The following is a 23,157-nucleotide window of genomic DNA, read 5'->3' as shown; positions in this document are numbered from 1 at the left end:
ATACCTAAAGGCACTACCTAGGAAGGAAACAAGGTAGATGTGGTCATCTAGCATGCTAAAATACGCTCACATAAACAGAAACGTTGCTTTACCAGAAGAGTTGCATAAAACGAGTCATTAATGCTGAGTCACTAATAAATTATCTCTAATTCAGGTCATGAACACATGATTATGTAACTTCAAACTTGACTACAACCACATGCTGAATACATTAAGCACAGAAACAGTCATATCTGAGCACTTGCATAAGTCAAATTATTAAGGTAGCACCCTAGTTTAACCATCTGCCATGGAAATTAATAAAAAGTGTATCATGCTCAGATGGATAAAATCCCCATTACAAACTACAAACATTTCACAGTATAGTCAAAAGGCACAAAGAACATCACTGCATGTCCAACAAGGGCAATTTTGTTCCAGGGCAGGAAAAAATGCATAGATCCTTGTCCTTGTCAGCCAGGTTCCAAAAGCATCTGACAAGGGAGTACAGTCACATGCTTAGGTTGGGGCTGGGGAACGAAGTGTCCTTCATCTCTCTCAGAAATGCGTCTCTGAAGCCAGAATGTGGCTTAATCTTCTTCCACGACTGAGAAAAGTACGAGTTAAATCCTAAGTATTTCTCAAGGTCCTGCTCAAAGATGATCTTCACCACACAATCTCTAGGAAGCCTCATTCTTCATTCTTTGAACAATTCAAAGCTTGCTTTCTCTTCCTAATGGAAATGCAAATAGAGGAAGGCAAAGTCCACGCTTCACCTTCATGCTAGACTGTAGATTCCATGAGGTGTAAGCTGGGACTTCTCTTGCCCCCACACAGTGGCAAGTACACACAGCACCCAGCACACAACAGAGATGTAGTAAATACCTGCTAATGCATGTGTTTTCAAATCTAAACTGAGGAACAAAAATCAACAAACACTGTTTCTGGCCTCATAAGTCAGAACCATAACTGAATTTCCAGGTACTAAGTGATATTGTAAGGACTGGAAAGTGATATACGTAAGTATATCACTTTAAGTACAAAGGGTATAGAGTACTTTACTATTTCATCACTTATACACCATTTTCACAGCCCTTTGAAAAACACACTGTCTCAGGTTCTACAACTCTGATAGAAGAGAATTATTATTTTCAATTTACTACTGACTTGAGTAAACTAATGACTTGAATGACTTGGACAGGTAAAGCTAGAACTTCTTGGAATCAAGATATGGAAAAACAGAAACAGAAAGGAAAAAAGAACAGGCCATCACTAAAGGAAATAAAACAGCCCTCCATTATATCCACCATTATAATACCCTAGTTGGTCATCACAAATCTACTAAAAGTCACTTTCTATGTAGAATTTATAAGAGAGATAAAAGAGCTGCAGTGAGTTTTTGCTGGCTTTAATCCAAAATGAGTCAACTTTTCTCACTAAAACTGTTGTACAGATTAAGTACGTTAAATACTGTATAAAAGTTTTAAAATAAAATGGTTTTCTAATCTCTCCAAATGTTGAGAAAGTTGGTCATCACTATGCACAGTGAGGTGGACACAGAACCTGGCTTGCCAGTCCCCAGTGGCTCTGGGCCTTCTTCAGGAGAGGGTAAATCAGACAATGGTACTAGGAGGGTCTTTCACTGCAAGGGAGGCCATTCTTACAATCTAGAAATTCCCATCCTTTTTGGAATTAAGATGTGTCATACAGCGTTTTTAGTAAAAAAGAAAAGTACCTTAGAAATAAATTTTTATAATATTTTTAAACACTGAAAAAACTTACTATACATTGTTAAGTAGAGTCCTCCACAATGGGAAGATAGTAGAGTTTAAGTCAAGAGATTCATGAGGAAGTTTGTGCTAGGCATGGTGATGAAGGAAGACAAAAGTGAGCATGTTTCAGATATTATCTGGAAGTCAAACACAGTCGGAGGTCTTGCTAATAACAAGACTTGGGGACAAGGGAAGTGCAGGGAGATTCCTGAACTGTGAGCTGGACTGACTGACTGGTCTTGGGCCATCTACCAAAATGGGAAAACAGTGCATGGAACTGATCTGAGGGTTCAAGGGGCAGGGGGGAAATCAGTTCTGTCTGGGTGACCGATAGTCTGCGAGGCCTGATTGGTGTCCACTTTTGTATCTCATATATCAAGTTGGAGAATGAAGTTTGGAACTAGAAAGAGATGGCAGACAGAGAGAGATACCTGGAGTCATCAGCATGTAGGGAGATTTAAAGCCAACATAGAGAGGAAATACAGAAAAACATGCATGCCTGGTACCCGTTAACATTTAAAGATGAGGCAAAAAAGAAAAAAAAAAGAAAAAAGAAAAAAAGGCAGAGCCAGCAAAGAAGGGTAGAAAGCAGAGGCCAGAACAGTAACAGAAAACCAGGAGAGCCTCATGTCCTGGAAAGTGAGAGAAGACAACGTCTCAATTCTACTGATGCTACTGAGCAACTTGCTATTGAGGCAACAAGTGCAGTTTAAAAACAAAAACGAAACACCAAAAACCTATGAGTTTAGCAATGTGTGGTCATTGAGAAAGAGATCATTTCAGCAGAATAAGGAAAGAAAGCACACTGAAGGGGGCCAAAAAGTTAAAGGAAATTTTTTAAAAAAATAAATAACTAATTGATATTCTAAACAATGAGAGGTGAGGAAGTTAAGAATGACGGGGTACATTGATCTTCCAGTAAGTTTTACCAAACGAGGCAAGCGGATAACTATAATAAAGCATTATCAGTGCAACCAGAGAAGTCTGATCAGTGTACAACAGGGACAAGGGGCAGGGTCAGACAAAGCATATCAGAGAAGATGTATCCAATCCAAGAATTCAGGTGAGACCACTGCTGTAGTAGACACGTCCTTATAACAAAACAAATTCCAGCAACTACACATGACTGCCTGCTTATTCTTAAGTCAAAAAAATCCTGTTGGTCGGGCAAGGTGGCTCACGCCTGTAATCCCAGCACTTTGTGAGGCTGAGGCGAGTGGATCACCTGAGATCAGGAGTTTGAGACCAGCCTGGCCAACATGGCAAAACCCCATTTCTACTAAAAATACAAAAATTAGCCAGGTGTGGTGGTGGGCGCCTGCAATCATAGCTACTCAGGAGGCTGAGGCAGAAAAATGGCTTGAATCTGGGAGGTGGAGGTTGCAGTGAGCTGAGATTATGCCATTGTACTCCAGCCTGGGCAACAAAGTAAGACTCCATCTCAAAAAAAAAAAAAAAAAAAAATCCTGTTAAATGACAATCAGTACTAACCTTGATTAATTTGCACGACATCTACCATATCTGTAAGAAATTGTTTCATAGAATAAAAACACTCCCAAGTAATTATTTTCTGAAATAATCTTCATTATGGAACATAATTATTTTGCCTGACATACCTGCCCACCTGTTGGGGACTCTTTTAAAAGAAAAACTCATCTTTCTTGAATTACTGCTTCACAGTAAAAGGACAAATAATTCTAAAAAAGCATCACTTCTCAGCCAGCCACGAAGAGTCTCCCTTGGAGTTTCAGTAGGTAAGCACACATCTATTCCTCTTCTATAACACTGCTATCAAAGGTTTCAAAAGAGATACTAGCAAAAGGATTAACCGTCCCCAAATGCCATAAAAAGTTGCTTTGGGAAAAGTTGATTTGGTTGATCATTCACCTTTTGTGGTAGTGGTTCTTTTTTATGAAAGGTGCTTTCAGGATTGATGGGGGGCACATATTTTGACCATCTGATTAGAACCATTAACATACTTACCAAATATGAAGCCATTTATACAGATTAAGAATTCCTTGCCTATATGTTTCACTCCGGCAAATATAGCTGATACCATTTTATCACAAATTTCTAACAACAGAATACACAATGTGAGAAAGGCAAACTAGTCTCAAAGACCAGACAAACATTTATCACAGTATTTAATTTCAGATTCAATTTATCTAACTGAATAAATTTATAACTGCAAAACTGGTAAGATTTGTTAAATGCGTAATGTAAAACAGATTTTACATACTAGCTGAGGGTGAAATAAATTATCTTTCATTCAGATTTCTTTCCTTTTTAATTCAGTTGTGAAATTAGCAGATGACTAGTTCTGACCCCTTCAATTTAGTTAGTTTCATGGCCAGAAATAAAATCTTGCAGCGGTTCTTTCAGTAGTGTTCTTAAGGCATGGCCGGTGGGGACACAAGGTTTTTCTGCTTCTTGTGGTAGAAGGGAGTGAAGATAAGGTAACTAAGTATGGGCAGAGATGAGTTACATGTCAGCCTTCCCAGAAACGAAAAAACAAATTAAATAAAACCCAAGGTTTCTTTTGATGATTTCCTTAAATGAAGATACAAGTTCACAACCCCTGATTCAGAATCCTTACAGACAAGTATTTTGAGTTCATAAGTTTTTAAATCTTAGCAAAGTCCTACAGGGGGAGCTCCTGTCAATTATCTAATGTCACCCACAGGTCTGGGCAGCCTCCATAATAAAACACAGTATTTCTGCAGCTGAAGTGATGGAATAATAACAATCAGCAGCTTCACATCAGTCCAGGTCAGGTCTTGCCATTAAAACAATTACACAAAAATTCGCTATTTCAGAGCCCTTAGATTGAACAACCGTGAGCTGGGCACATTGGCTCTCACCTATAATCCCAACACTTTGGGAGGCTGAGGTGGGTGGATCACTTAAGTCCAGGAGTTTGAGACCAGCCTGGGCAACAGGGCAAAACCCTGTCTCTAAAAAAAAAAAAAAAAATTTGTAACTAGCTGAACATTGTGGCATATGTCTGTAGTCCCACCTACTTGGGAGGCTAAGGTGGGAGGATCACTCAAACCCGGGAGGCAGAGGCTGCGGTAAGCTGTGATTGTGCCACTGCACTCTAGCCTGGGGAAGACAGAGAAGCTCTGTCTCAAAAAATTAAAAAAAAAAAAAAGATTTAACAACTGAGGATAAGGGATAGAGGACTCGTATTTAACACAAGTTATAAGAAAATAAAGTTTTAGGAAAACGTTAAACCCCTAGATTCAAGTTCTCCTCCATACAAGCTGCATGAATTTAGGCAGGTTATTTAACATCTTTAAAGCCTGAGTTTTCTTCTCTATAAAAGGGAAATAATGATATCTTCCCATGAGTCTGCTGTGAACAACATGAGATAAGATGCCTGAAACTACATCGGGCACTGGGCAGTAGGATGCCCACCTCAGTTTGCCTGGGATTTTGCAGTTATTAACACCGACAGTCCCACATCCTGGGAAACCAGGAGAGTTGGTCACTCTACTTGGCAGGCATTCAGTAAATGGCACATATTCTTTTTTTTGCGGGAGGTGAGGGAGAGCAGAGACAGGGTCTCACTATGTTATTACCCAGGCTGGTCTTGAACTCCTAAGCTCAAGCAATCTTCCCGCCTCAGCTTCCCAAAGTGCTGGGATTACAAGCATGAGCCCCCATGCCCAGCTAAATGGAACAGATTCTAGTATGAGGAACAGAAATTAACTGAAAGTAAAAAAGGATCAGAGTGAACACGCAACCTACAAAATGGGAGAAAATTTTTGCAATCTACCCATCTGACAAAGGGCTAATATTCAGAATCTACAAAGAACTTCAACAAATTTAAAAGAAAAAAACAAACAACCCCACCAAAAAGTGGGCCAAGGATATGAACAGACACTTCTCAAAAGAAGACATTTATGCAGCCAACAGACACATGAAAAAATGCTCATCATCACTGGCCATCTGAGAAATGCAAATCAAAACCACAATGAGATACCATCTCACACCAGTTAGAATGGCGATCATTAAAAAGTCAGGAAACAGATGCTGGAAAGGAAGTGGAGAAATAGGAACGCTTTTACACTGTTGGTGGCAGTGTAAACTAATTCAACCATTGTGGAAGACAGTGTGGCAATTCCTCAAGGATCTAGAACTAGAAATACCATTTGACCCGGTGATCCCAATACTGGGCATATACCCAAAATCATGCTACTATAAAGACACATGCACACGTATGTTTGCTGTGGCACTATTCACAATAGCAAAGACTTGGAACCAACCCAAATGCCCATCAATGATAGACTGGATTAAGAAAATGTGGCACATATGCACCATGGAATACTATGCAGCCATAAAAAAGGATGAGTTCATGTCCTTTGCAGGGACATGGATAAAGCTGGAAACCATCATTCTAAGCAAACTATCACAAGGACAGAAAACCAAACACCGCATATTCTCACTCATAGGTGGGAACTGAACAATGAGAACACTTGGACACAGGGCAGGGAACATCACACACAAGGGCCTGTTGTGGGGTGGGGAGCAGCGGGAGGGACAGCATTAGAAGAAATACCTAATGTAAACGATGAGTTAATGGGTGCAGCAAATCAACACGGCACATGTATACCTATGTAACAAACCTGCATGTTGTGCACAGGTACCCTAGAACTTAAAGCATAATTTTTAAAAAAACAACAAAAAACAAAAAAAGTAAAAATGCAATGTGGAAAAAAATCACACAAAACAGTTTCAACAGTGAGACAGCCAGACCACTGTCTGTGAATTAGAATCCTCTCTTTTGTGGTAGGCAGAATTCTAAAACCGCACCCCCTGGTATGCACACCCAGTGTAATCCCCTCCCCAGAGTGGAGGTGAGCATGGCCAGCTCACAGATGCCATTTTTCAGACATGGAAAGACAGAAAGATTTGAAGTTACAGCAGATGCTCTCCTTCTGGCCTTGAAGAAGCAAACTGCATGCTGTGGAGAGAGTCACAAGGCTAGGACTAGTTAGGGCCTCTAAGACCCAAGGGCCTCAGTCCTACAAGGAACTGATTTCTACCAACAAACTGAATGAGCTTGGAGGAAGGCGCTGAGCCTCAGAGGAGCTAGCAGTCCTGGCTGGTACCACGTTTCCCAGCCTGGGAGACCTAAGCACAGGCCCCAGACATACCATAACAGGGCTTCAGAACTACAGAACTGTGAGACTAGAAATGGGTAACGTTTTAAGTCACCAAGTCTGGGGTAATTTGTTACACAAGAACAAGAAAAAATATTTTTAAGAGTATCCACTACAAAGGTGCAGAGATGTGTGTGTGGGGGGGGGGGGGGGTATAATGCATGCATGCCTGTATGTATATGCCCAATATATTATTTGTAAAACATAATTTCTTGGCCGGGCGCAGTGGCTCAAGCCTGTAATCCCAGCACTTTGGGAGGCGGAGACGGGTGGATCACGAGGTCAGGAGATCGAGACCATCCTGGCTAACATGGTGAAACCCCGTCTCTACTGAAAAATACAAAACACTAGCCGGGCGAGGTGGCGGGCGCCTGTAGTCCCAGCTACTCGGGAGGCTAAGGCAGGAGAATGGCATGAACCCGGGAGGCAGAGCTTGCAGTGAGCCGAGATCCGGCCACTGCACCCCAGCCTGGGGGACAGAGCGAGACTCCGTCTCAAAAAAAAAAAACATAATTTCTTGCACTGTTTTTTAATGGAAAAAGTTCAAATTCAAAAGAAGCTTCTTAATAAATTAAACTCGGTGGAAAAATCAATCTCAAATTACTCTTGGCCTTACCACTAAAACTTTCATGCATTAATGATGAAGTGTAAATAGTACAACCACTTTGGAAAACAGGCAATTTCTACTAAACCTAAACATGCAACACTATGATTTAGAAATTCCACCTTCTGAATGCACAGGTCCATACAAAGACACGCACATAAACGTTCACAGCAGCATTAGTCGTAACAGCCAAAAACTGGAAGCAATCCAGATACCCAGGAACAGGAGAAGAAAAACACCAGGTATCTTCCTTCAGTGGAAAATTCACATCAATTAAAAAGTACAAACTAATAATATACACAACAGGGATGAATCTCAGATATCATGTTGAGTGAAAGAAGCCAGACACAGAGAGTATGTAATGAAGGATTCCACTTCCATTAAGCAGTGACAGAGTAAGAATGTGAGTTACTTCTCAGGAGGGGTGTGCTAGGATCTGAAGGTTTCCATCCCCACAAAACTCAATGTTGAAACCTAATCCCCATGTGGTGGTATCAATAGGTGGGGCCTTTGGGAGGTGATCAGGTCTTGAGGGCTCTCCCCTCATAAATGGGATTCCTATCCTTATACAATAGGCCCAAGGAAGCTCCCTTGCCCCTTCCACCACGTGAGGACACAGGAACAAGGTGCCATTTATGGAGAAGAGAGCCCTCACCAGACACTGAACCTGCTGACGTCTCGATCTTGGACTTCCCAGTCTTCAGAACTGTGAGCGATAAATTTCTGTTGTTTATACATTACCAAGTCTAAGATATTTTGATTTAGCGGCAGGAATGGATTAAGACAGAATGTAAAATCTGGAAAGGAGCACCAAGTACCTGTAACTGGTGCTGGAAATGCTGTATATTTTGGTCTTTTTGGCGCTTATATGGGTGACTGCATATAAAAATAATCATTGAAAGTTAAGTTTAGTATACTTTACTGAATGTTTATATTGCTACGATCTGAATGTCTGTGTGCCCCCAAAATTCGTATGGTGAATCCCCCTAGGTGATGGTAGTAAGAGGTAGGGTCTTTACAGGAGGTGATTCAGTCATGAGAATGGAGCCCTCATGTATGGGATTAATGGCCTCATGAAAGAGGCCTCAGAGAGCCTCTCATCCTCTTTCCACCAAGAAGAAATCAAAAACCATACCATACTAGCCCCCTGATCTCGGGACTTTCAGCCTCCCAAACTGTGAGAAATAAATTTCTACTGTTTATAAGCCACCCTGTCTATATTCTGTTATAGTAGCACAAATGGACTAAGACCTATACTTGAAAAATATTCCTGCTCCTTTACAATAGCTATTTAATAACCATTTAATGACATTTTAAGATGCCTGAAATAGTCTTGGATTCCTCATTTTAAAAATATCTAAATAAGCTAGTGAAGAGTAAAACATGAATATTGTGAAGGTGCTATACAAGCATAACTTTGCAAGAAATTATCACTCAAAGCTCTTCTTTAAAACACAATGCCTAACACTTAAGTATTGCTCAATAAATGTTGGTTGCATGAATTTCATAGATAATCCCACTGCTTATATTTTAGAAGCCCAGAGGAATCTATATGTACAAATATATGGCATAATAGCCTGAATATAATATACCCTATACATGTGAAAAACTATGGTTCTTGTCCATTAACTACTTCTTTACCTCCAAGTACAAAAAAATACAAGCCAAGTGTCAAGCCATCACCAAAGAAACGTAGATGTTAACTGTGCAAGGTAAAGGCAGCACCACTTTCATTTTTCACACTGTCAGTGTGACATCAGGGGTGGGGATAACTCTTTGCCATGCAGACTTGGAGCATGAGAAGTTGGTTAGGATCATCTAATTTAACCCCACACCGTGGTCAGAAAGCGCCCTGGCCTCCCTACTGCTGGGCGTCTTCCCACTGCCTGGACCCTCTGAGAGAGTGCAGGGGGAAGACAGCAGGGGTGCCAGGGACAACTGACCCACGTGGGGAGAGGCAGCCTACTGTGAACTGTGTCCACCTTAGCATCTTTTCTGCCAAAGCATAAGAGACAGAACTCACAGCATGGAAAGTCTCACTTAGCAGCAAGTCTATGAAACTGAAATGAAGGAAGTTTCAAGTCCACAAGGGGCTCAAAAACACCACTGGAAGTGACCAAAAAGTGAAACAAAACCACAGCTCACCTCGCTATTGTGGCCCCGGAGGTTGAAATTTATCCTCTGTGGAGTACTCCTGTCCCTGCGACAGTGGCTAGAGGTGAAAGTCACCCCAACCACTCCTCGCCCATTGCCCGTGGCCAGCCAGCCCTCCTCGTAGTAGCGCCTCCTGCACACAGGCTTCTCCTTCTCACTCTTGGGGACACGCCCCTTCCAGGACAGGCACAGGATGTTGGAGTCACTGCAAAGCACAGGCCCATGTTCCACCGCTGCATACATACTTTCTTCAATGAACTGTTTTACTTAAAAAGTAATGCTAATGCTGTGAAATTTAAACCAATTTCTTTCATTGGTGTATTTGTTTTTGTGGTTGGTTTGCGTTGAGTTTTTCCCCCTTTAATTAAGACTGACCTGAATCTAATTAGAAGGTCAGTATTTTATAAAGATCCACCGAATGCATAGTGAAAAAATTCCTCTATAAAAGATGATGGCAGTCTTCTAAGAAAAGGTAATGCTTAAAAAAACATGGGGTCCATTTTTATTTTCAAGTTCTCAGAGGAAGAACGTGCTGATCCTTTGGAGAAAGAGCATCGTTAATTAAGTGGTGATCAAGAAACGGTTTTCTTCTTTTTACTCCACTTGGTTATTCTCATTCAGCCTGAGATTCCAGTTTAGTGTAATGATTCCAGAGACAACGGGTTGCAAATACATAGATTTCAAGTAACTTAAGGCTTTAAGAATCCCTCTAGCTCGAATTTTTCTCTTCAGAAGTTCGGATGCAGAGACAGAACACACAGGATCATCTTCCTTCGGAAGCCACCCTCTAGCATGTTTTCTGAACTAGACAAATTTCTGCTGCTAAAGCTGAAAAAGATTGCATAAAGGGGAAAAAAGGCACACAAACCGTGCAAAACAGACCAGAGTTTGTGCAGACAAGAGTCCAAATTTTAGGAAGAAAAACAGACTCTCTCCCTGTTGTTTCAGAACCAGAAACTTTCCACCTCAAAGCTTGGCCCTGTGTCCCCGGGGAACGCAGGGCTCCATCGGACTACTCCTCCACCAGCCGGCACACCCCTCAGTGCCATAGAGGCTAGAAAGAAGGCCCCTTCACTCAAGAGGCAGAATGTTCCAGCGCTCTTACAGTGGTCCCAGTGTTTGCCTTGGGTGAGTCTTAAATCCTCTTGCTGACAAAACAGAGCCACGCTACAAGATTTTATTTCTTTTGCTCGTCTCCCTTCTCGCTCCCCCAGTTAGCACTCCCCTTTTCTGCTCCTAAAGATCTTTTTCCATCTTGATGAAAAAAGCTAATCTTAGAATTAAGTCCATCAGGTAATCTTCTCATACGCAAATCTTCTTGGACTTGACAGGGAAGATAATCCCTTAAAACAAAAGCAGAAGCCAGAGTCAGATTCCCTCAAATGTCTCCCTAGAGAGTGATCGTGTTTTGCTGATGGGTGCTTTCCTGTTCACATTCACAGACTGTCTCCAAACACCACACCGCTCGTCCAAAAAAAAGAAAGCTTTGCTTGGATTTTCCTTGATATTTGTTTTATAATTATTGGTTTCAACTGCTATTTTACAATATTATCCTATAGATGCAGGAAAAGAAACGGGGAAATAATAAATTAAAATTTCTCAAATACAGTTAATTAAAATAGGCAAAGGAATAAGTTCATTATTCAAACTTGTCCCATCATACTTGAACTTGCTTTCCTCTAGCCATAACCACAATAGGAGTTACTTTTCAGTCCAGAATTTTAATCCATCAAAATCACCAAACCCACTGAAAAATAAAGTGCAACAAGCACTGTGTGAGCCGCTGCAATGTTTGAAGTCACACTTCTTTCTCAGTCACCTTCGCACTTAGTTCCTTCTTTAAACTGGAAGGTATTTTTGTGGCTTAATCTGTGCAAATTTTTTTTTCTTCTTTTTGCAGACTTTCTTTACCCATGCAGACCATATGGAAAATTGGCCATTAGTGATGTATTTTTCTCCCCGGGCTCCTGAGCCCAGTGGTGTCAAGTTGCTCCATCTGATTCTTAAATTAATTTTCATCAGTTGTAAAACTCTCAAGTGTGCACAAGAATGAGCCTGTCTTCCCGTGTGAATGTGTAAGTACAGAAAGAAGGTTTTAAATGCACATAGACACACACTCTTCAACTGCCATACGAAGCGTCTGTTTCCCCAGTCATGTCAGGAACCATCAGATTATTCACGGCTGGAAGGCCCTGGAGTCTTACAAATCTGTTAAAAAAAAAAAAAAAAAAAAAGATATAAAATAAAAAAACTTTAAAACACTGAAAAATAAAAGTTTTGAGAATAATTGCTGAAACTGAAATGAGAGACCCATCTTTACACTTACATCAAATGGAGCTACTGACTGCACTGAATGGTAAAATCCAATAGTGAAAGGATACACCTCACCAGCCTCAAGACAACACACAACACATGAGAGCTCTGCCGGCCATGGATCGTTGTATTCAATTTGTCAGCAGCTGGGCATATCTGAATGAAATCATAGCTGCCTTTCTCCCACACTGAACTGTCCTTTCTAAGACTCTAAACTCTGAATGTGAGGCTCTACCCTACCAGAGATCATGGTCACTGCTTCAGCAGGCATCCTCAAAAAGGAGACTGAAATGACTCAGGCAAGTTATCTGGATTGATTTTTTCACGATTAATAAAAGATTAAACTGCTTCAAGACACAAAGCAGCAAGGGCGTTTAAAACTCATCTGTCCCTGATGGCTGGCAGGTCTCAGAGCAAAGCACAATTGTTTTCTAAGCTTTTAAGTGGTCTACCAGCAATAAAGTTCTAGAGAATCTATCTCTAGCAAATCCATTCCATTTTCTTCCTACTGCCTGAAGTCCAGGCCACATCACATCCTCTACAAACACTAGAACACTCTGTCCCTAACTTACTCATCCCCCGCAACCACCATCCTTCCAGAAGGCAGAGTGGCCTTTCTGAAATTCAGCAGACTCTCTCAGTCCCCTGGAGCTAGCTGCAGCAGCCTAGCCCCACCCCAAAGGACCTGGACACTGGAAGGGAAGGGGAGGGCCCAGGTGTTGGCATTTCTAACAAGCTCCCAAGAGATGCTAATGCCGCTGGTCAGGGAACCAGGCTTTGAGAACTACTGGCCTGTAGCAAACCAAGTCTCAGCAAAACACCCTACTTTCATCATAATACTAAAACATAATTTGCCTTCTTCTATGTTCACATTTGTGTCCATGGTGCAAAATCAACAGTGGGTCAAACTGCGAGCTCTTTAACACTAATCAAGGTAGAGGTATCAACTGCACCAGTAATCACAGATTAAAAAAAAAAAGAAAATGCCAGCTTCACTTAAGAAGATCCTTGATAGAGCAGTAAAAATTGGCCCGAGTACATGGCTTTTAACGTCCTTGTGTCCCAAACTAGTAGGTACACATGAAGTACTTCTGTGGACTACTGAGGCACCATGGTAGTCCCAGGAAAAAGTATGTATTATACAGTTTAAGTTGCAAAACGAACTGCTTGTTTTTTTCATGGAATATCATGTGATATGGTTTGAATGTTTGGCCCCTCCAAATCTCATGTTGAAACGTAACCCCCAATGTTAGAGGTGGGGCCTGGTTGGAGGTGTTTGGATCATGGGGGCAGTCCCTCATGAATGTCTTGGTGTAATCTTCTGATAGTGAGTGAACTCTCACGTTATCTGGTTGTTTAAAAGAATGTAGCACCAGGAGTTCGAGACCAGCCTGGCCAACATGGTGAAACCCTGTCTCTAATAAAAATATAAAAATTACCCGAGCATGGTGGCGGGCACCGGTAATCCCAGCTACTCGGGAGGCTGAGGCAGGAGAATTGCTTGAAACTGGAAGGCGGAGGTTGTGGTGAGCCAAGATCGCACCACGGCATTCCAGCCTGGGCAAAAGCGCAAAACTCCACCTCAAAAAAATAAAAAATAAAAAAAGAGTGTAGCACCTCCCACCTCTCTTGCTGCTCCGGCTCTAGCCATGTGACACACTAGTTCTTTGTCATCTTCTGCCATGTTTGTAAGCTTCCTGAGGCCTCACCAGAAGCAAATGCCAGCACCATGCTTCCTGTAAAGCCTGCAGAGCCTTGAGCCAATTAAAACAATTTTATAAATTACCCAGTCTCAGGTATTCCTTATAGTAATGCAAATGGGCTACTACACCAAGTTTACTAAAAAGAATGAATGACAAATTATGGTTGTTCCAGCTTGGATACTTGGCAGACATTGTCTTGAACATGAACAAAATAAGCCTGCCACTTTAAGGAAAACAACTGACAGAATTTGTTGTCAAAAATAAAAACCGAGCTTTCAAGTTAAATTTAGACTGTTGCGAAAACCAGCACTCATCACGATCGATGAGCTTGCTAGCTCCCCATGTAACTGGGGGTGATGTTAATAAATGTGAATTTTTTATTTTTTATCCCATATTTCACTGTGTATCAATATTTGGAAGACTCACATACTTCGTAAACCAGTATTTTCCAAATGACCAATGAAGATGATAGAAATTATACTTGAGTAAAAGATCTATTCAAGGTGCAAGACTTTGGGAGGCCGAGGCGGGGGTATCACCTGAGGTTAGGAGCCGGAGACCAGGCTGGCCAACATGGTGAAACGCCATCTCTACTAAAAATACAAAAATTAGCTGGGTGTAGTGGCGGGTGCCTGTAGTCCCAGCTACTTGGGAAGCTGAGGCAGGAGAATCAATTGAACCCAGGAGGTAGAGGCTGCAGTGAGCCGAGATCGCACCACTGCACTCTAGATTGGGTGACAGTGAGACTCCATCTCAAAAACGAAAACAAAAAACAACAACAACAAAAGGTACAAGGAAGACAAATGAATTTTAGTGTAACCAAGGATGAAAAATTCACTGATATATTTCATTCAAATTCTATATTGCAACTAATCTTTGAGAAGCTACCACTTGTCAAATTTGAGTGTGGTTATCAAAGAAAAATATCCGTGATTATCGGAAGACTAAGAAAATCCTCCTTTCTTTTCCAATTATATGTGTGTGAGGCTGAGTTTTCTTCATATACTTCAATAAAAACGACATATTGCAACAGATTAAATGTAGAAGCAAATATGAGAACCTAGCCGTCTTTAAGTAAGCCAGACATCAAATATTGCTGCCAAAATATAAAACAATACACTCTTATTATTAAATGTTTTAGTTTTAGGAAAGGCAGTTGTCTTCATAAAAATATATAACTTATAACATTTAATGGGTTTACATTTTGTAATAAATTAGGGAATATTTTTAAATTTATCAGCAGTAGCTAGCAGCACAGGTGCACACCACCACAACCAGTTAACTTTTGTATTGTGTGTAGAGACAGGGTTTCACCATGGTAGCCAGGTTGGTCTCAAACTCCGAGGTTCAAGTGATCCACCCCTGCTCAGCCTCCTGAAGTAGCTGGGATTACAGGTGTCAGCCACTGCACCCAGCCAGTTTTAATTTCTAATATGGTAAATATCAACATATAACCACAAAAACAAAAGTTCCTTTGGACCTTCAATAATTCTTATGAATATAAAGGAGCCCTGAAACCCAAAAGTTCAAAAATAACAGACATATACTAACTCTCTAAAATGTAAATCAATCTATCTATCTATCTATCTATCTATCTATCTATCTATCTATCTATCTATCTATCTTTCTTTCTTTCTTTCTTTATTTCTTTCTTTCTTTCGAGAAGGGGTCTCACTCTCACCCAGGCTGGAATGCAGCGGCGCAATCTTGGCTCACTGCAACCTCCGTTGAACTAGGCTCAAGCAATCCTTCCACCTCAGCCTCTTGAGGAGCTGGGACTACAGGCGCACACCACCATGCCTGGCTAACATTTTTTTTATTTTTTGAAGAGACAGGGTTTCCCAGTGTTGCCCAGGTTAGTCTTGAAAACTCCTGGGCACAAGTGAACTGCATACCTCAGCCTCCCAAAGTACTCGGATTAAAGGCATGAGCTACTGTGCCCAGCCAAATGTAAATCTTAAATAACTATTATATAAAGGTATATAGGATAAATTTCCACAGTAAAAGCACAGTGTTTCATTTTATATATACTGTTAAGGTTTTTAACCAAACTTTTAAAATATCTTTAAAATCATAAAATGCCATACATGCTAGACAAATATGGCAGGTTTTTTAAAAAATGCCACTTTATTATGACTCAAAATGCATAATGGACACAAAAATTTAACAACAAAAAAGAACAATCATAGCATCCAAATTACTGAAAGGCTGGTGCCAATTTTATCAATACCATTAACAAAAATGAGTGGTGTTGGACATTTCGTTTCCCTTCTTTCTGCCTTATTTGCTCATAAAGATGAGAAAACGAGAATGGTAACTAAACTGATTAAGTTTCCAAGGAATGATAAGAGTATTGTCAAATCAACACTACTAAGGGTGGTTGGTATAAAACGATTAAAAAGCAACTATCAATTTGAAAGCAGAAACTTGAATTTTTGTATGCCAAAAACTTGATACGTGTATGCCAATGTTCACAGTAGCCAAAAGGTGAAACCAACATAAATGACTTCGTTTTTTTTGAGACAGGGTTTCCCTCTGTCTTTCAGGCTGCAGTGCAGTGACGTGATTACAACTCACTGCAGCCTTGAACTCCTAGGCTCAAGCTATCCTCCCACCTCGGCCTCCCAAACAGCTGGGACTACAGGTGCATGCCACCAGGCTCAGCTAATTTTTTTTTTTTTTTTTAATTTTTGGTACAGACAGGGTCTTATTATATTGCTCAGGCTGGTCTTGAACTCCTGAGCTCAAGCTATCCTCCCGTCTCAGCCTCCCAAACAGCTGGGACTACAGGTGCATGCCACCAGGCTCAGCTAATTTTTTTTTTTTTAATTTTTGGTACAGACAGGGTCTTATTACATTGCCCAGGCTGGTCTCGAACTTCTGACCTCAAGCTATCCGCCCACCTCAGCCTCCCAAAGGGCTGGAATTACAGGTGTGAGCCACCACATCCAGCAACAACCCAAATGTCCACCAATGGATGAACGGGTAAACAAAATGTGGTATATGTATGTACACACACACACACACACACACACACACACACACACACACAAACACACACACACGGAAATATCATTCAGCCTTAAAAAGGAGAGTAATTCTGATACTTGCTATCAAATGAATGAACTCTGAGGACATTATGCTAGATGAAATAAGCCAGTCACAAAAAGACCAATATTGTATGACTCTAGTGATTCGAGGGACCAAGAGTAGATAGTAGTAGCATTCATAGAAACAGTAAGTAGAAGGGTGGGTACCAGGGGCTGAGGGGAGGGGAAATGAAGAGTTAGTGTTTAATGGGTATAGAGTTTTAGTTTTGTAAGATGAAAAGAGTTCTGGAGTCAAATGGTTGCAAAATAACGTGAATGTACTTTAATGCCACCAAACTGTACACTTTAAAAAATGGTAAAAATGGGCTGGGCGCAGTGGCTCACACCCATAATCCCAACACACTGGGAGGCTGAGGCAGGAGGATGGCTTGAACCCAGGAGTTTGAGACCAGCCTGGACAATTCAGCAAGACCCTGTCATTACAAAAATATTAAAAAATTAGCCAGACACAGAGGTGCCACCTGTAGTCCCAGCTACTTGGAAGGCTGAGGTGGAAGGATTGCTTGGGCCCGGGTACTCAAGGCTGCAGTGAGCCATGATCACACCATTGTACTTCAGCCTGGGTGACAGAGTGAGACCTCATCTCAAAAAAAGAGTAAAATTGGTAAATTTAATGGTATATATATTTCCCCTCAATTTTAAAAATGAGGTAAGTTGGTTAAAAAGCAACTATTCCTATAAATTCTTTCAATAACAGATTGAAAGTAAATATGACTCAGCTTGTCATCATGATGGTTTTTTACCCTGAACACTGTAACACAGGCCCAAGAGTGATCCTGGGTGTTTTCATTAAGAATAAACAATGCTGACCTCCACAGACTGGCCCAAATCTGTTTCTAATAATTGCAGCTTATTTTCAGAACATTCCTGTAAATCAGTACAAAACCCATACCTGCTTTTAGGGCATTAGAATCTTAAACCAAAGAATACTTGTGTCTAATTGAATTAATGACCTGCTAGGGTTCTAGATGCCAGTAATGAAACACATCAGATGCTTCCCACTCTAGCTTCCATACGACCCAGTTCTAATGGCAAAGGAGGCGCCCGAGAACTTGCTTGGAAAATTCTACTTAGGGACAGGATGGTGTATCAGGTATGTTAGACACCCATGGATTAATCAACCAATAAATCCTCATTAAACAGCTATTAATATTATTAATATTATATACAAGGCCCCTGTGCTGTGTTCTCTCCCTCTCTTGTCCCCAGTTAGATATTCTACTTTCTAACTTGAGTTATTTTCACTACAGTCTATTTTGTTATCTGATTCCTATTTTCCACCAACACAGATAAAATTCACCATCGGAAGTGGAGAGGTAAAAAAGCATTTTTGGTTGGTTTTGTTTTTAAAATCGTTTGAATTAATGGTAGAGACTAGAGATCTCTACTTACAAGATTTTTTTTTCCACTTACACAATTTTGACAGAAATATATTCATTACAAGTTGTAAGAATGCAGCCACTCTGGAAAATAGTTTGGCATTACTAGTATTACTGAAGATGCGAATACCCTGCAAACAGCATTCCCACTCCTGAGTGTGCACCAGACACATTCCCTGTGAGTGCTCAAGGGAAGGCAGATACAAGGTATTCACATACAAAGTATTCACAGCAGCAGGGTTTACATCAGCTTCAAACTGAAAACAACACAAATGGGTCAAATGTGGTGTATTTAAAGAACAGAATTCTATATAACAATGTAAATGAACACTACACAGAACAAAATGGGTGAATTTCATAAACACAATATTAAGCAAAAGAATCTTATGGACCAGGTATTGTGGCTCACACCTGTAATTCCAGCACTTTGGGAGGCTGAAGCAGGAGGGATCACTTGAGCCCAGGAGTTTGAGACTAGCCTGGGCAACACAGTGACACCCTGTCTCTCCAAAATGAAAAACAAAAAAATTAGCTGAGTACGGTGGCATGCACCTGTAGTCCCAGCTACTAGGAGGCCGAAGTGGGATGATCACTTGAGTCTAGTAGATTGAGGCTTACCACTGCACGCCATCCTGGGCAGCAAAGTGAGATCCTGAAGAAGAAAAGAAAAATCAAGGAAAGAAAGAGGCAAGCAGAGGGGAGGGAAAGGAGGGGAAGCAGGGAGGGGAGGAGAGGAGAGGAGGGGAGGGGAGAGGAACAGGGGAAGGGGAGGGGAGGAATAAAGGGAAAGGGAAGGGAAAAGACCCCATCTTTACAAAAAATACAAAAAATTAGCCAGACATGGGGGGTACACACCTGCAGTCCCACCTACTCTGAAGGGTGAGGTGGGAGGATTGCTTGAGTCCAGGAAATTGAGGCTGCAGTGAGCTATGAGGAAAAGGGAAGATAAAAAGGAATGGGAAGAGAAAAGGAAAGAAAGAAGAAAATAAGAAAAGGAAAGGAAAAAGAGAAAAAAGGAAGGAAAAGGAAGAGGAAGGAAGGATCTTATGAAAGAATATCTAAGAGTCAATTATATGAAGTTCAGAAACAAGCCAAACTAATTTTATCAATTAATAGAGAATACATTGGTAGTATGACTAAAAATTAAAAAGAAAAATATTACAAAAAGCACTATGCTGCTTATTTGAGGGGTGGCTATTGTGAGCCGGGAGAGGCACACATAGGTGTGCTGCTTGTGTGCTGGCCATATTTCTTTTCTTTTTTTTTTTTTTGAGACGGAGTCTCGCTCTGTCACCCAGGCTGGAGTGCAGTGGCCGGATCTCAGCTCACTGCAAGCTCCGCCCCCCCGGGTTCACGCCATTCTCCTGCCTCAGCCTCCCGAGTAGCTGGGACTATAGGCGCCCGCCACCTCGCCCGGCTAGTTTTTTGTATTTTTTAGTAGAGACGGGGTTTCACCGTGTTAGTCAGGATGGTCTCGATCTCCTGACCTCGTGATCCGCCCGTCTCGGCCTCCCAAAGTGCTGGGATTACAGGCGTGAGCCACCGCGCCCGGCCTCTTTTTTCTTTTTTTGAGACGGAGTCTCACTCTGTCGCCCAGGCTGGACTGTAGCAGCGCGATCTGGGCTCACTACAAGCTCCGCCTCCCGGGTTCACGCCATTCTCCTGCCTCAGCCTCCCGAGTAGCTGGGAGTACAGGCGCCCACCACCATGCCTGGCTAATTTTTTGTATTTTTAGTAGAGGCGAGGTTTCACCATGTTAGCCAGGATGGTCTCGATCTCCTGACCTCGTGATTCGCCCGCCTCGGCCTCCCAAAGTGCTGGGATTACAGGCATGAGCCACCGCGCCCAGCCAATGCTGGCCATATTTCTTTACCTGGGTGGTAGTTATGGGGTGTTCACTTCATTCTTTATTACATATATACACTTCATTCTTTATAACATATGCTTCTGTATATATATCTCACAGCAAATAATTTTTTTAATTTGAGAATTTTTTAACTTAAGAAACCTGATCTAAACAGGTTTAACAAGCTGTGAACTATATAAGGCATCAGTCCTGGGGGACTTTTAGAAAAATCAGGAAGTTTTTAAAAAATTATTGTATCCAACTGTAAGGGGTACTACTCTCCCAATCTAGAAAATCTCAATAAAGCATAAAGATGCTATTTTAGTTCTCAAGCTCAGGTGTCTACAAAGAAAATGCACATTAACAGTAATGAATGGATATAAAATTTCAGCATAAAGTCCTATTTCTTTCTAAAGGATAACAACGTAAAACAGTGGTTCAACGGAAAAGCAGATTTGGAAAAAAATATACAGGTGTCAGATGAACGCAAAGCAAGAAAAAAATATATAGTAGAAAATTTTCAATAAAATATGCAAACACCCTAACGTTTCAGCTTTTGACTACAGGTTTGTTTGGGGGCTGAGGAAAAGAGAGGAAGCCAGGCAAGGTAGCTCATGCCTGTAATCCCAGCACTTTGGGAGGCCAAGGCAGGCAGATCACTTGAGCCCAGGACCTGGGCAACATAGTGAAACCCAGTCTCTACAAATATTAGCCGAGCATGGTGGCATATGACTGTAGTCCCAACTACTCAGGAGGCTGAGGTAGGAGGATGGCTTGAGCTTGGGAGGTGGAGGTTGCAGTAAGCTGAGATCACGTCACTGTGCTCCATGCCTGGGCAACAAGAGCCAGACCCTGTCTCGAAGAAAAAAGAGGAAGAAGGCAGAGGAAGAAGGGAGGAGGAAGAAGAGAAGGAAGTAGAGAAGGAGGACGAGGAGGATTTCCTGTTTTATGATTTGAATCAAACACATCCCAGTTTCTCCTGGGAGGCTGACTCTGCTGCCTTAGGGACCCATGGAGGGTGTGGACACAGGATGTCCTCACAGCTCTACCATCTACGAACAGCGATCCTGTGCTTTCTGTTCCTTTTCCTCCTCTCCACACCCAGGCCTCCCTTCATTATTGCCCTTCTGTCCGTAGATGGCAACAGGTCCTGAACTCCACATTTCTTTTTAAATAAAGTAACTATGACAACCTTTTTTTTTTTTTTTTCCTTGAGATGGAGCCTTGCTCTGTTGCCCAGGTTGGAGTGCAGTGGCACAATCTCGGCTCACTGCAATCTGCCTCCCAGGTTCACATGATTCTCCTGCCTCAGCCTCCCAAATAACTGGACTACAGGCGCCTGACACCACGCCCGGCTAATTTTTGTATTTTTAGTAGAGACAGGGTTTCACCATGTTGGCCACGCTGGTCTCAAACTCTTGACCTCAGGTTATCCACCTGTCTCGGCCTTCCAAAGTGCTGGGATTACAGGCGTGTATCACCGCGCCTGGCCCGATGACCTGCTTCTAATTAGAATCACTCCTTTCCTTTCAGAATTTTCCAGAACCTACAAATACCCACCGAGCATGAGGCAGTTTTGTTTCCTAATTAGATTTAATGGCTGCCTCCAGGCTGGTTCAAATTTGCACTCAGAACCTGCCTTTGAAGGCTGGAATACTCTCAGCAGCCACTCGTTATGTGGCTATTGACAAACGCAGGGAAACACATACATCCAGAAGAAACTAACATCACTGCAAAGGTAATGGGGTTTAACAATGATTTTATATATTTATTGTGTTATCATTTTCTACTTCTAATTCTCAAAACGTGCTAGTGAGATAAATACTGTATGACTAGGATTATTTGAAAGATGTGTTTCTACTACAACTGTGGTAGTCTCAAATCATTTTCCTGTTGACTTACGTTGTAAATTACAGAGGTGGAGTCTCTAGAATTCTGTCTTATTCAGAACATCACCAACTCCTTCAGGTGTGGCACACAGAAGCGCTGAGCACATGAGCAGACTCATATAGCAAGGGTCTTTCTGCCTGTGGCACAGGTATTTTTTTCATTTAATTAATTATCCCTACCTAAATCATATACTCCTAAACAGAGGCTATGTTTTACTCCAATTTTTATGCCCCCTGCAATTCCCACCAGTACCCCTGCATTGAATTAAGTGTTAAATAAGGTACTGAGCATGGCACAGTGCTTCAGTCTAAGGAAGTGAGAAACAATAAACATGAACTGAATGAGTTTCTCTGTGTGAACCCCAGGTCAACACCAGCCACTTGGAAGCCCAATGCTGAAGGGCATTTCAGCCCTGTGAGCAAAAGTCACAAGGGCCAGGGGTTCACTGCCAAGTTCAGAGAATCACAAAGAAGTGTATTTTCAAGGAAAGCTACTCCCTATTTACTTTATATGGCTGATTTCAACAGCCAATTCTGAGAACATGAACATCTAATTATCTGTACAGAGAAAGGAGGGTATGGAGCTTGCAGACAAACAGCTTGATTAGTAGTTTAAAACAAAGTGGGAGCTAGCTAAGCTACTTCTTAGAGTGAATCTACACCTGATACTCAGATATTAAAAATACTGTGGTACCATACTGGGGCTCACCAGTATCAAAAGTCAGGTGCCTTCATTAAAAAGGGGGGCATCTTATTTATCAAAGCAACAAAGAGTGAAAGAAATAATAGCCTGTGTCACATGTCACACAGGGTACACAGAAATGAGAGAGCAATTTGGTGATACAATTCAAAAAGACTTAAAATGCTGCAAAACCTTTTGATTCATCAATTCCACTTCTGGAAATTTATCGTAAGGAAATAATCTTACATTGTGCAAAAACTTTGCTACAAGGATTTCTTATAGCGTTTGTATAAGGGAAAAATATGAAATAATGAATATGTCCAAAACAGGTATTGGTTGAATAAATGTTGATAAAGACATAAAACAGAATACTATACAACCACTAATAATTATATGGTAGAAGACTACAGAACAATAAGTAAAAAGTAAAATTACATGCTACACTTCCACGATGCTCTGAAAGGGCCTCTGCACGCTAGTAGATCTTGAGTAAATTACAACAAATGTAATTTTTAATTGCTGGAATTGCAGGAAAGTATAGGAAATCTCTACGGAAGGCAC

At 41.4% G+C, this 23,157-nt stretch overlaps 1 protein-coding gene across 1 annotated transcript in view; it reads right to left on the bottom strand.

The window, feature by feature from the left end:
• The window catches only part of TULP4 (TUB like protein 4), a 289,770-nt gene that overhangs the window by 204,275 nt on the left and 62,338 nt on the right, over positions 1-23,157 (bottom strand). The window contains exon 2 of the mRNA XM_045391322.2: positions 9,666-11,882. Coding sequence (XP_045247257.2) covers positions 9,666-9,917 — 252 coding nt within the window. The 5' untranslated portion in view covers positions 9,918-11,882. The remainder of the gene's footprint in view (positions 1-9,665; positions 11,883-23,157) is intronic.

The sequence above is a fragment of the Macaca fascicularis genome, chromosome 4 (genome assembly GCF_037993035.2).
Source record: "Macaca fascicularis isolate 582-1 chromosome 4, T2T-MFA8v1.1".
Lineage (NCBI taxonomy): Eukaryota > Metazoa > Chordata > Mammalia > Primates > Cercopithecidae > Macaca > Macaca fascicularis.
This window is presented reverse-complemented; position numbering and strand designations above follow the sequence as displayed.